The sequence below is a fragment of the Megalops cyprinoides genome, chromosome 9, assembly GCF_013368585.1.
Source record: "Megalops cyprinoides isolate fMegCyp1 chromosome 9, fMegCyp1.pri, whole genome shotgun sequence".
Taxonomy (NCBI): Eukaryota; Metazoa; Chordata; class Actinopteri; order Elopiformes; family Megalopidae; genus Megalops; species Megalops cyprinoides.
The window spans coordinates 34,788,908-34,802,389 of NC_050591.1; the positions used below are offsets into that span (position 1 = coordinate 34,788,908).

General features: G+C 39.0%; 1 protein-coding gene across 2 annotated transcripts in view; it reads left to right on the forward strand.

Annotated features, from left to right (window-relative positions):
* Positions 1–4,658, forward strand: part of LOC118783426 (opioid-binding protein/cell adhesion molecule homolog) — a 320,351-nt gene extending 315,693 nt beyond the window's left edge. For both annotated transcript variants that reach the window (XM_036537298.1, XM_036537297.1), the window contains 2 exons: positions 1,030–1,181; positions 4,452–4,658. In XM_036537298.1, coding sequence (XP_036393191.1) covers positions 1,030–1,181; positions 4,452–4,549 — 250 coding nt within the window. In that variant the 3' untranslated portion in view covers positions 4,550–4,658. The remainder of the gene's footprint in view (positions 1–1,029; positions 1,182–4,451) is intronic.
* Positions 4,659–13,482: the final 8,824 nt, after the last annotated feature.

The following is a 13,482-nucleotide window of genomic DNA, read 5'->3' on the forward strand; positions in this document are numbered from 1 at the left end:
GGAGAATGAAGAGGTGGACAGATTGTACTGGGTGGTTTAGCTGTCTAGCACCTACTAAATACTACTGTCAAGTCACTCCAACTTGACAGTAGTTTGTGGCTGTCTGTGTTTATATGACTAGACCAACTGACAGCACTGGCTCCCTATACTACACTGATACTCCCGTCAGTAGAGTGGAGCAGACTGCCGAAAAAATTAGACTCCTAATCCGAGCCCAGTACAGATCAAGACAGCATGTATAGTGTAGCCATACTGTACACAAAACTTGGTGTTTGCTGTTTGCCCTCCTGAATAACAGAGTGACCATATTCTTACCTTCTCTGGTCAGCCTTGAAAATACCCTTCAAGGTTTGTGTTCTGATGAGAATTTCTTCCTGGTAAAAGTTTAGAGGCGTAGAGATGTGCACTGGGAAGTGAATCTCCAAAAGGTGCCCCGAAACGAAGGCCAGATTCGTGGAAAAGAAAGATTTAAAAATGGCAAAAGGAATGAATTCCCATACAGCAAAGTGGATCCCAAGAAATATTAGTGCATTCACCTTGGAGTTGTCTTTGCCATCCCCGACACCGTTGAGTCACACAGAGACAAATCCTCTGTTTCGTATCTGAACGCGTACTGGGATTACCTTTAACCCCGTGAAGGCAGAAGTAATCATTATTTCAAAGTAAAAGACATGGATGGGCTAAAATGACTCCCTCAGATGATTGACATGCTACACTCCCAGAGCAGATGTCATGCAGTTTAACTAGATTTCAGCAGCTGGCTCTCACACAGGCGCGTTTTGTATCTCACACTTTGAGGGAACATTTCATTTTGTCGGACATTGAGTGCTGTCCTCGGTATTGTTCTATTTGACAAGGATACAGCACTCTGGAGATGAAAGTAATAACTTTAGTCAGTTTGCATTTTTCGGGCTAGTTTTAGGAGCAGTGAAGGTGGTTTAAGCTGTCAAATATTAGTCTCAATGGGTATCCATGGCAGCCCGCAGTGAGCATTTGCGCATGTTCAAGCGTTTGACTTTGTCTTTGCAGGCTCCTCAATGGGCTTAACGGAGTAAAAATTGAAACCAAAGGTAAACAATCCAAGCTTGTCTTCTTCAATGTGTCTGAAGAGGATTATGGGAACTACACCTGCGTGGCGCTGAACACCATGGGACACACAAACGCAAGCATAATATTGTATGGTAAGAAACCATTTCAGTCGGGCCAAATGTTATACTGGCATCTGCCTCTGTGTGTAATCAACTGTTATGATAATGCTTTATTAGAGCATTTGGTTTGGTGTAGAAAAAAATCCCCAAAATCCACGATGCACAAGGCAAAATCTGTGACTGGAGAAAAGACTTTTCTGCAAAATTCTGCAGACTTGAAAATCGACCCTAAAATAACAATTTCTGTATCAAAAAACAGCAAAAACTTAAATACATGTATTCCATGAATCAGTAATTAATAGAATCATTTATCTTGAACTATGTGTATTAAAAACATGCTGCACATGTACTTGCATGCGATTTCAGGGAAATGATAGAAAAATAACTTCCATTCTACTTTGATTCTATTCGTCTGTTGCCGCTATGCATTGCTTAAGTAATTTAGTTCAATGTGATAATTTGAGGCATGTCAATTCATTTACATCAAGATGCTGTTGCTCTGGTAGGTTCTTTAACATGCATGCCATTAAAGTTGATCTATATGATGGTCAAGACATCCATGGGATAAGAAGAATGCAGTGTGACTCTTTGGGCTTTGTAATGCGATCCAACTAGTGGGAAAAATTCTTCTAGCTAGACTCTAGCTTGGGCAAATAGAGATACAGAAGAAGTTTAAAGCACCTAGCTCACTATGCAAATATAGATTACTTCACATTTTTATGCAGCATAAAACTTGTGGAAGGTTTTGTTTCACTTGAGCTAGTTGACATTAGCTTTGTTAGATTAGCTTGCTAACATAAGCTAGTTTGCTGATGGCTCTTTCATTCACGTACAACTAGCTATAAAAGGCTAGCCCCATTTGATAACATGCAAGATAATATGCTATGGGAAATGTTAAACATTTGCTATGCAGAAATGGCATTGTCCTTTTCACAGAACATCTGATTCTGTGAAAGCATCCAAATCACATTCAGCGTGCTGTCTGTGAGAATGAATTAGTGTACAGTTAGCATCAGGCAGCATCAGTGAGGGAACAGCAGGAAGTTATTTACTGGCTGCTGCTTGAGATTCATTCATTCACTGGTCTGAGCCGTTCAATTTCTCTGTCTTGCTCAGTGAGAAAAATGGCTGATGACTGCTGAGTATGAATGAACCTCAATGAGCGCATAGGCATAACCTGGCGATGGAGCAGGAGAGCAGGGGCATACATTTTGGGGCAAATTCTGCAACATTCTGCAGTGTAATAATATTCCATGAATGAAGTGAGGTTCCTTAGATTAGTCCAACAAGTCTGTGATTCCAGAACATCAGATGCTCTACTTCATATAGAATCTCAGCCCCGAGAAGTTCCTGGCTGAAGTCAGTAACCACAGTAAACACCAATACCGTTTGTGATGTCGCTGAATTCCATTAAATTACTTTTACATTACATTCATTTAGCAGACACTCTTATCCAGAGCAGCCTCCAGCACAACAGAACAGCGATGTATCCATTCAAGTTGAACGAGCAACAGCGTCAGACCAGGCTAACAGCACTCCATGGATGCTCCATAGGCCTTAGCCAGGGTGCTGACTTAGTAGTCTGTCACATGGGATACCGCTGAACACGCAGCTGCAGCACAAATGTGGTCATCAGAGGCCGCCTCGTCTGAAGAGTGTCCCAAAGCTTGGACCGGGTATCAGCTTAGACTGAGTATGTGTGCTGTAGGGGGGACAGGGGGGCATGGTGTTTTCAGTAACAGTTTGGGATTTTGATGGAGTCTCCCCGGGATGTTCTCTTAAAAAAAAAAGTTGCAGTTTATCTTGCAGTCACCCTTCGATGTGTACATCTGATTTAAAACTTGACATTCATTTAAAATTTTGTGCAGGAAGTGGAAAAGCATTTCAAAAGGAAGCTCTTAGGGGACTTACATGGCTGGTGTATAACTGCTTGATATGCCATATGTATTGGATAAAGAAAGCTCAGGAAAAAAAAAGAGGTTTGTAATCATGTTTGTTAAAATTATAATGTCAGTTTAAACTGAGAGTCTTAAAGGGAGTAATTGTCTGAGTGTTACGTGAAGCTTTCAACCAATCGCACTTTATGTCAAATATTGCGCAACAGCCCCTCTTCAGCTATGACATGTTGTTTATGAGGTCTCCTGTTCTGAGAGTCTTGATTACGTGGGAAATTGCTCAGAATAAAGGTACAATTTATTTATGGAAATAATGGCCGTGCAGTATGTATATTAGCCAAGAGGATTATTTGTGATTCTTCTTAATGAATCTTAATGGCCAGGAGGGAGGCACTCATCATCTCCCCTGAATAGAGAGAGGAAACATCTTCAGCTGCCTTTGTTGTCTGAGAGTGTAAAACTGTGCCAGTGGGGTACCTGGTATATCTTGTAAATGCCGCAGTTCTTTGTAATCTGTTGTGACAAACTAATTCAAAGAATTTGAATCTCACCCTAAGTAACATTCACACAATACATCAGTGCAATCCAAGGGAAGAAAAAAAAAAGTCCCGCTGCAATTTTGGAAATGAAAGGAAATGCAAGGAAATCTCAATTCAATTGTCATCGCACCATGGCGACAAGTAACTTAGCAACAAATGTACGTAATTAGGGCTGACTCCATCTAATGGAAATGATAACATTGAGTTGGCTTCTAATGGAATGCATGTCAAATGTTGTTAAATGAACCCTTGACAAATATAATTGCATTTGATTCAAAGCCAATCAAAACTTGATTGCAATCCAGCAAACAATATTGTTGCAGAGACCCATCAAAAGTTTACTTTATGTATGCTTTTATCGGGAACATTAACAGAAGTGACATTACAAGTTCTAATTCTAGTTTGATGTGGAACAGTCTGTTTGCCTGTACTAACTAGATTAAATTTAACCACACTGTGCCATGCCATCTCACACTTTTTCAACATGCAACATTTTCATTTACCTTGGTGATTACTGTGTTCTGTGTCTGTCTTTTCACCTGTCAAGCAATTACCTTCGTCACCTTGGGATCCTTGCTATCAGATGCATTTCTGTAAGGATTACCCACAGATATTCTCTGTATCATGACCACATATTCAGCTCTAAAATCAAAAGTTCTTTTTTTCTGTCATTGTTGAAGTTATAAGTGTTCTGATTGGCCTCATCTGAACATTCTTGAAGGGGCGTGGTCTAAAACAGAGCACGCTTTGCTAACAAAACACCAGAAGTTCTGTAGACAAAGGACGGATGGAACACAGGAGCTAATCATCTGGCCGTAATAAATAGAATATCTGTGGTTTAATGGTGTTTCCTTCTGGACTCATTGCAGGGCCAGGAGCTGTCCATGATGTGAATAGGGCATCCCTGTCACCACAGTCTCTCCTGCTGCTCTGGACTGTAACATTGCTGTACCTTTTCAAGTTTTGACGCAGCTGTGTCCACAGCCCAGCTACCCCTCAGCATCACAGCACAACAGACTTTCTGTTTCGTCCCAGAACAGGAAAACCAACAACACAGAGCGTTCGAGTTTTTTTTAACAGAGCATTGTGGGGGGGTGCTGGGAGGGGGGATTCGGAGGGGGAGGGATGGGGGAGGGGATTGGTGTGACAGGTTTTAGGTGACAACATTACAGAGCGTTTCACCAACCTTTCTTGTGTTAAAAAAGGGATCTGTAACATACACTTTCTTTTATGGCGATTAATAATTGTTTATTGCAGTATGAAAGTATATATCGGGCTCAATGGCTTATCCTGTCCTGTTCCAGCTCTGTAAAATAACGTTTCAAAAAATACAGAAAAAAAAGAAAAAAACAGTTAACAAACAATGAACTTCACCCTGTCAAGAATGAAACCTGCTGTTTTGTTTTTGTTTTTCATTGATGGTTGTATGTATCTGAACAAGAAAAAAAATAACATAAATGATGTCAATCTAGTTCAACAAAAACATATTCCAGTATCCAAAATGGGTAGGTACACGTAGAGTCCATGATGAATTGTAAAACAAAAAAAAAAAAAAAAAGAAAAAAGTATGATCTTCAAACCAAATTGTTTGGAATCACTTTGAAGTCTGCCAAGGGGTGTGGCTGAATAGTACATATCAAAAACAACACAAAAATATTTTACTTGCAAATATGTTCTGTTGTTTAAGGTGATCCAAAGATTGTGGGCTTCAGAAATATTAAGCGTTGTCAGTAAGACTTAAGGGATTATTACTTCCATCGGTTGCACCATTAGGAAAATATAGCTTGTGTAATTTTTTTTCCTTAAATTATGTGACGTGAAAGTTGTTAGTGAGAACAAAAAAAAAACAATTTCAATCCAACAGAGAGAGACAGAATGTTTTGATCAGAGAGGGACATTAATCAGTGATGTAGTGTGCAGGGCAGCCTGTGAGCATGGGCACGACTGGTAGCTAACTAATACAGCTTTCACAACAAACGTGCATGACGTGGAATTGGTACAGGGCTCAGCGTGTGTTTTCTGAAGTGTTTTCATTCAAAGGATTATTCAAGAAAAACTGTTATCGGTGTTTTGACCTAACAAAAATACTGCTCTGTAGTAATCACGGTTTGTTGATGATACATTCTTGGGTTGCTCATTCTTGATAGTCTAAATGCTATTTGCAGTACCATGAACAAGAAGACAGACGATGAAATGAGACACGTCTGGAATGTAATGTCAGTCTAATGGTAGCTTTTTGTGTGTTTATATTTTGTATATACAGTGTATGGAAATGTCTGATAAGGGTCTAGTGCCTGTATTTGACTGAAGTGTTCTTGCCTCTCTAAAATGTCCTCTTCCTCCACTTTTGGGACCTCTCTTTTCTCTTGCACAGTATTATAAGACATGGGGCAAAATGGGGTTTGTCACTCCTGGGAAGGAATCGACACTAAACAGCGACGGGCTGTATCTTTAGGAACCTCTCGCATCTTTCCTTTCTTTGAAATGAATTGGGAGTCTTTCAGCGATACAGTGGATCAGACTTACAGAGCCTTACCAGAACGTAATCACACCTTGATTTTTTTTTTATTTTGGCCTCCGTCCCAAAAGACATCCAATATTGGAAAAAACTGACACATGAAATCTCAGAGGAGAGACTAGGCTGGTTTGTGGAGCGTGGAGGCTGATATGAAGCCTCATGCCTTGGGATTGCATTTCCCTCCATACCTAGGCTGCAGGGTGTCTATCCTGTGATGTGAAGTGAAAGTGATGCATACCATCACCCCAAACAAGAGCTGATGGCTCCAGATTACAGCTCACGCTTCCCGTTTCTGTTAAAACCTCAGTAATAAATAAAATATGTAATTATAATGGTAATGTCCTGTTTTAATGCTTATGTACAAAACAAACAAATAATTGCAAGATTAGTGTGGTGTGGTTTTCATGTTGTCAGTTCTTGAAAGTGTCGGTGGTTGAAACAGATTGGAAGGTGACACATTTGTTAAGTATTTTACCCATCTCAAAGCTAAAATGGAGTCATTTTGAAATTATTTTTACTGAACTGTAACATACCAAACTCAAAAGCTCATCTGTAATATAAAAATTGCTTGCAGTGTAGTCACAAGTGACATCTAGGCAAAGAACCTCCCAATTCAAATAACAGTTTCCCAGTCAAAATAAAAAGTGGTCACAATACACCTTACAGTGGTAGATATAAAAAAGAGCAAATCAAAAAGAAGTAGTATAGCATGGTTGAGATCAATATCCCTTAGTTGTAGTTTCCCCTTTGCAGCCGAGTATGTTTTTTTTTTGATACATGAAAATACACACTATTCAGATTACCTATATATTGTACAGTAAGCATCAGTGTATTTAAAGGACAATTTCCCCTCATGCCAATAAAGACTACTTCAAATGGGCTTGTTTCATTATTGCACCTACATTGTAGCACCACAGTTTACTCCATTGGGATTTGCAGGAGGTGCAATATACACCTTACACAAAGCCATCATTATTACTCTCTGCTTACGAATTTAAGTTACCATGAAGACAGAAAAAAAGATATTATTTCACAAGAAAATAAATATATTCATGGGAACACGCAGAATATCTGAATGCATATTCATCAAAGAATAAACTGTAAAATGGGAGAAATTACACATTATTTATGGTTTCTGTGTGTATTTCTGCATATCTCCTTTTGATATATGCAACAATATCATACCCATTTAATTACCATAACTTAATATTGCAAGACAAAACCTCTCCTCATGCGTTTTCTTCAGTTGCATAATCTGACAAGTCTTTATTCTGTGACTATAAAAATGCATACTGTACAGTTTATAAAATATTGTAATGTAAATGTATAATTTGACTTGTCACCTTTATAATTCATGTTAAACATTCAGTTGATGAGTAATTGCTTAATATACAGTAGTTTATGTGCCAACGATAGAATATGCAGGTCTGTTTTTCATTTTCTGTAACATGCTAGCAGTATCCCACACTTGGATTATAAACAAAAACAAGAGTAAAGAGTATGCAATTAGTGACCTCCTGCATACTAAGCAAAGTGTTACGAGTGATACATAAAGTGTAAACAAGAAAACGATTAATGTAAATAAAGATTATAGTTTGTTTTCGTATTGTGGATGTTTAAATTCTATTCCAAATTTTTTTTTCATTTTTGTTGTTATTTTTCATTTTTTTAACACCATAGTCCAAAAATCCTTTTTTATTTTTTTTTCCTGACAGCTAATATATTTTGAATCCATTTTATTAAATATATTATATTATACACAAATATATTATACACAAAAAGGTCAACACTAACCTGTGTCTGCTTTTGTGTTAGTTTTAGTTACTACACTGATATTTGACTTTCAACACCTAAAATTTCATGAACTTTACATATAAGTTTTGGGTGCACGCTAAAATTATGAGTTGATTTCAGCGCATGATATTCTTCAGAGGTCTCAAACAAATTCCGATGAGAGGTGGATATGCTGTCTGGTTATCTAAGGACATTGTTCATCTACCAGCTCTGAAAACAACAAGTCTACAAGTAAACATGATTATTAGTAATCTACTACTGGGATGAGATTTATTTCTTAAGCTTAGCATGTACACAGTAAGCATTAAATAAAATTCTAGTTCTGACTGCTGTTCTTTTAACAATGAACCAATATGTGAATGGCGTCATTTTTATTGCAAGAATAAAGAACAGTGTTGCAAAATTGAATAAAACTGTCAAGTTTTTGGGGCATGATTTTAAATGTTATAATTTTAGAAATGTGTGAAAGACACATAAAACTCTTGTTTTGCCACATTAAGGAGGTGTTAAAATATGTAATCTTCAAAGTTCAGTTCTGCTTTAGAAGCAGCAACAAAATTGGGCTGGCACTCCACCTCTCTTCTAAAGGAACTTAGACAAACAGGTAGCAGTTATATTAGATCAAGGTGTCAATTCCTGACCTCAGAGAGTGAAAGACATCTGGTTTTCAGTTCACCTGGGTTCTCCACCAGCTCATTAAAATAAATAGATTAGCTATGGGGGGAATCGTTAGTCCTGGGTTTTCAAGCAAAGTATATACATAAAAAAACTACAATAAAAGCTGCCGGACTGCCCTGGCTAAGATAATCGAGGATGTTTAGTGAGCTGTGATTGGCTAGTTATTTCCTCTCCATCACCAGGTCAATCTCATCGGTTAATTTGCTTGATGATATCTATATGAATGGGGCATCAAAATGTACATTTTCTGTCTTTCTATTCTGGTAAGGCTGTGTAGACACATCGAACAATAAAATGTAATGTTTCATGACTTTTCTTAGCAACTACCAGAATGAACACACAGTACTAATGATTTTGTGCATGCTAACTGCATAATTGTATATTTTCTATTTGGAAATAAGCAAGAGATGGTTGTAACTGTGCAGTGTAATAAAATGGATTTTTTTCTTTATTTTTCTTAATGATAATCCATCTTTTATTGCATCAGTGATGTCACAATAGCATCCTTGTCATTCCTCCCATTCCATCAATGACAGCGGAACAATCGCTTCACTTTGAGTCACGTGGCATCTCTGACGTAGCTTCATCATATCACATTTATCTGCACGTCATTTCTATTAACCAAATATAAATTAAGCATCATAAATAGAAGTCCCACACACCACAACTAATAAATGATCATATACTTGTTTGTTTGATAAAAGAACATGACATTATTCAAAGCATTTCAAGACTCAACATATTTACATGTTTACAGATCCATAATGTGACACCGCATTAACAGCCTGCAGAAGCTAAACGTTTTTTTTTACAGGTAAATTGCGGAAAATGGTTGCACTGTTTATGATATAAATGAATGTGGACTACCAGGAAATTTACTGGTAAAGGTTGAAGACATTTGACCTGCCCACTGGTCTCAAGGTAAGAGAATGAAAACACATCATTTTATGGAATGAGCCTGAAAACTGACTTTAGGGCAGCTTAGTACAGTTTTTTCAAAGACAAGCCTTTTCTAAGGGCAAACTTTCTCAAGAATGTATGACTCAGAGTGTGGTTTATCTTAAACTTTCAGTAATTTAAGAAATGTGATTTTTTTATTGTCATTTTTATTACACAACATTTTATTAACAAAAAAAAAATCATTTGCGTAAGTGCACTGAAACAGCACAGAAGTATGCTTGAATCTGGCTCTGAGAGGCATCTATACACAGCTACCCACACCTCACATCATAACCACTGCGAAGAATATGAGGATAACCTTACTGAAGGAAGTCATGTTTTCTTAGAGTCTTATAAGGCTTGACGTTTGCCTGAGAACCCAAAGCTATGTAAGTGCTGATGATTGCTGTTGAAAAAGAAAATTTCACACTTAATTATTTTCCCTCAGAAGTCTACCCGCTCTCCTCAATCACATTACTCATCCACATGACTTAGCATTTATCCTGCAGTGAAAATATTTTGGGATGCCCTGCTAAACTTTGCTTCACAGCCTCGTCTTGAGCTGCTCAGAGGAGGAAGGAGTCCCACTCATGCTGTGCGGTTGATTTAAAATGAAACCGAGCACCATCTGTGCCGGGAGAGATGAAGGTTCTGCGTTTTCTGCTAGATCGAAGCGGAGATGCTTTCAGAAGCCATTTTTTTGATTCCTCAATTGACACATTAAAGGGGTCCACCTTCCCCCTGCTGTGTTGCTCCTTGTTGAACATTTATAAAGCCTGGGGAACGGACTGAGGTTTTCAGTGTTATTAATGCTGATTGAAGATGCACCCAAGCCTGAATGGGCATCAGGGTCGGAGTTTGTGTCAGCATCGTCTGGAAATAAACTCCCTGCACAGGACATCATTTTATCCCGGAGCCGTGAGGCTCGCGATGCGTGTTGGCTCTCTCTCGAGTGTGTTCCTTTTTGTTACCCACTGTTTGAAAAATGGCCAACGGCGGCCTTGTAATCTTCCAGATGTTAATGTTAATCATGCAGTGAAATACATTCCCTATGCATTTTACTACACATACAGTACCAGTCCAAAGTTCAGGACACACCTGAGTAATATAATGGTAAACAAGACATTTTGGTCTATGGAATTATGCTTACCTGCTTGATTTTGTTTCTTAGACAAATACAAATAGTAAAGTTGATGCCTATGCATAAATTTCTTTCCAAAAAACTTTTTTAAGAGATATTTTTGGATATTTTTTCAGAATGTAATATTAAAAAGATTATTTTGATGTTAGTTGTTTTTAACACTACATAATTCCATTTGTGTTATTTGATGAGTTTTGATGGCTTCACTGTTATTCTAAAATGTGGGAAATAGTAAACACAATGAAAGAAAAGTGTGTCCAAATTGTCTGGCACTGTGTAGTACATACAGCAGTCCTCTTGTTTCTTAGACTCTCTTTAACACGCACATGCTGCTGTGGTGGAATAAAATGCTGTTTCCTTGATACAGGTGAGCCAGCAGCTGTGTGAGGATGATAGTACGTGCCATGCACTACCTCAATCCATAATTTAAAACAAACCGCATTCACAATGATACATGATTGTCAGTGTGCATACAGTGTGCATACACGGCATTAAGCCAGAGGCAGCATTTTTCCCTGTGAGCTAAATGGAGGACTGATGCATTATGGCAAAGATTTGCACCCTGAGCAACACGTTGAAATCCTGATGCTTACATTTTCACGGTTGCCTTCCTCCAACAAAAATCCATGGTGATCTTGGAAATATTGCAGGGGGTGGAGCCGGGGTGGTTCATGGAGGGGTCAAAGGTCATGTTACATATAATTATACTACATGTAATTCCTGAAAAAAACTGCCTTACACTTAACTTTACCTAATTTACAAGACCAGCATGCAGGGGAGAATTCAGTGGTGAATCAAATGTATCACTATCAATTCACCACCATCTCTTGCCTTTTACACTTCGCTGGGTGGGAGAATCTCATTTGTTAAGTACTCCGAAAGCAAGGACACTTTTAAATAAAGGGATCGTTTTCCCTACTACTCTCTCACTAACTCATCTTACAGAGACAAAGGAGTCTATCGAGGGAGGCCACTGGGAGAGGCTCTATAACATCACTGTGCCACGCTGTGATTGTTAAATAACTTAACATGCATATAATCCCACCCATTATATGTAGAAGTTTTCCTTCAGGGTATGTGTTGGTGATGGGTTGGAATGGTGCAGTCATTCCATATTGTGTTGGGCTTGCATGTTGGACCCAGTGCGCACTTGTGATCTCGGCCCTGTGTTCGGCACTGACGCTTGTGCTTGTGTGGGTGGTGGTGTCCTTGTTTGTGGAACATTTTGTGCCATTTTGTTGGATGCACTTCGTGCTCGACTTCGGGAGTCAGTCTGGGTAAGAGCGTCTGCCGGATGTCAGAAATTTGAATGTAACATTAAATGTACTCGCATCTTGCACATCGCTCTGGATAAGTGCGTCTGCTAAGTGACAAAACGCAAATGTGCTCTCTCCAAATTATCCAGCACACTCAGTTTCTTTGGCATTGCAAAATGAGGAATGCTGTGAACTTAAAAGTGGTTTGCTCCAAATTAAATCAGTTTTCTTAGATCTGAACACATGCACTGGATTCAACACATCAGTGAATTTCCTGTGATTTATGTTCTTTTTCGGTTGCACAATAATGAATGCCATCCGGTATGGCATTTACCTTTTCTAATGCTTAATGTATGTACAACAGCAGCCAGGGAGGCAGTGAAAAGCCAGGGCAAGGCCGTGGCACTTTAGTAGGAGTTTCTCTTTAGAGGACAAACAGATACATGATTAATGAGGTGACCGTGCTCTCACTCCCCACACCTCTGTCAAGCCTTTGTTTAAGGTCAGAGAAGGGCCTTCTGGGCCACAAAGAAAACACTGGAACTGAAACACCTCCTGTGTTTTGAATGCAGCACCTTCTTATGCATAACAATGAAAAGGAAATTTCATCCAAGTGAATACTCATTCTACCGTGTTATTATTGTCTTACATTATAGTCCTTGACCTTTGTATTTAATCCCAGACTCCAGCTGCGATGCACAGTGTCCTTAATATTTATAATATTAACACTTATATTACTGTATAGTTTCTTTATCATGAGCACCACAGGCAATTTAAAGTACACAAAACACATTATAAAAATAAAACTATTACACTTGCTTAAGTCAAAATTAAGCACACAGATTTAGATATAATATATTGTCAAAGATAGCGAATTAATGGATGTTAATCATTTTTGAAGCTGAGATTTCTTTCCGAACACAGACAGTTCAGCTATCAAGACAAAAGCTTCAGTTCTAGAGCAGGAGCAAAAATGACATGAGTTTGACCTTGTGTCTCAGAATCTATCAAATACACATTTCCTAGGTGCTTTGGTTAGGTCACATGTGCTATTGTGCATTTTCCCAGCAGATTTCCTCATTCAGAGCACCTTGCATAGCTTACACTTTACAGGTCAAACGTTTATGAATATTATAATGAAGGAATCTCGGGGTAAGTACCTTGCTGAAGGAAGGATTCAGCTGCAGCATGCCTGGTGGGATTCAACCCTGTAACTTCCCTTGTTACAAGTCAACCGTTTGGGCACGCCACGCCCCCTGCAGCACCCACGATTTGTCTGACCTTTTCAAGTGCCCCTCAGCTCCACGCCTTCTCCTCACTGAGCGGAGACAGCTGGCCATCAGCATGGAGCAATGACAGGTTGCCGCTCACGGACGGACGTGAGGCGGTTAAGATGTTGATTGTGTTGTCTCAGGGCGCTGTTCCTCAGGAGTGGGAGAGGGTGGTCCAGGCTACGCTAGGTCTTTTCATAATGGTCGGTTCGCTCAGGGACTAATGTTTGAGTGACGTCCCTACTGATTTTCCAATCAAACCTGCGGTGTGTTTTCCCAAAGGGTAATCCCTGGGCGAGGAGG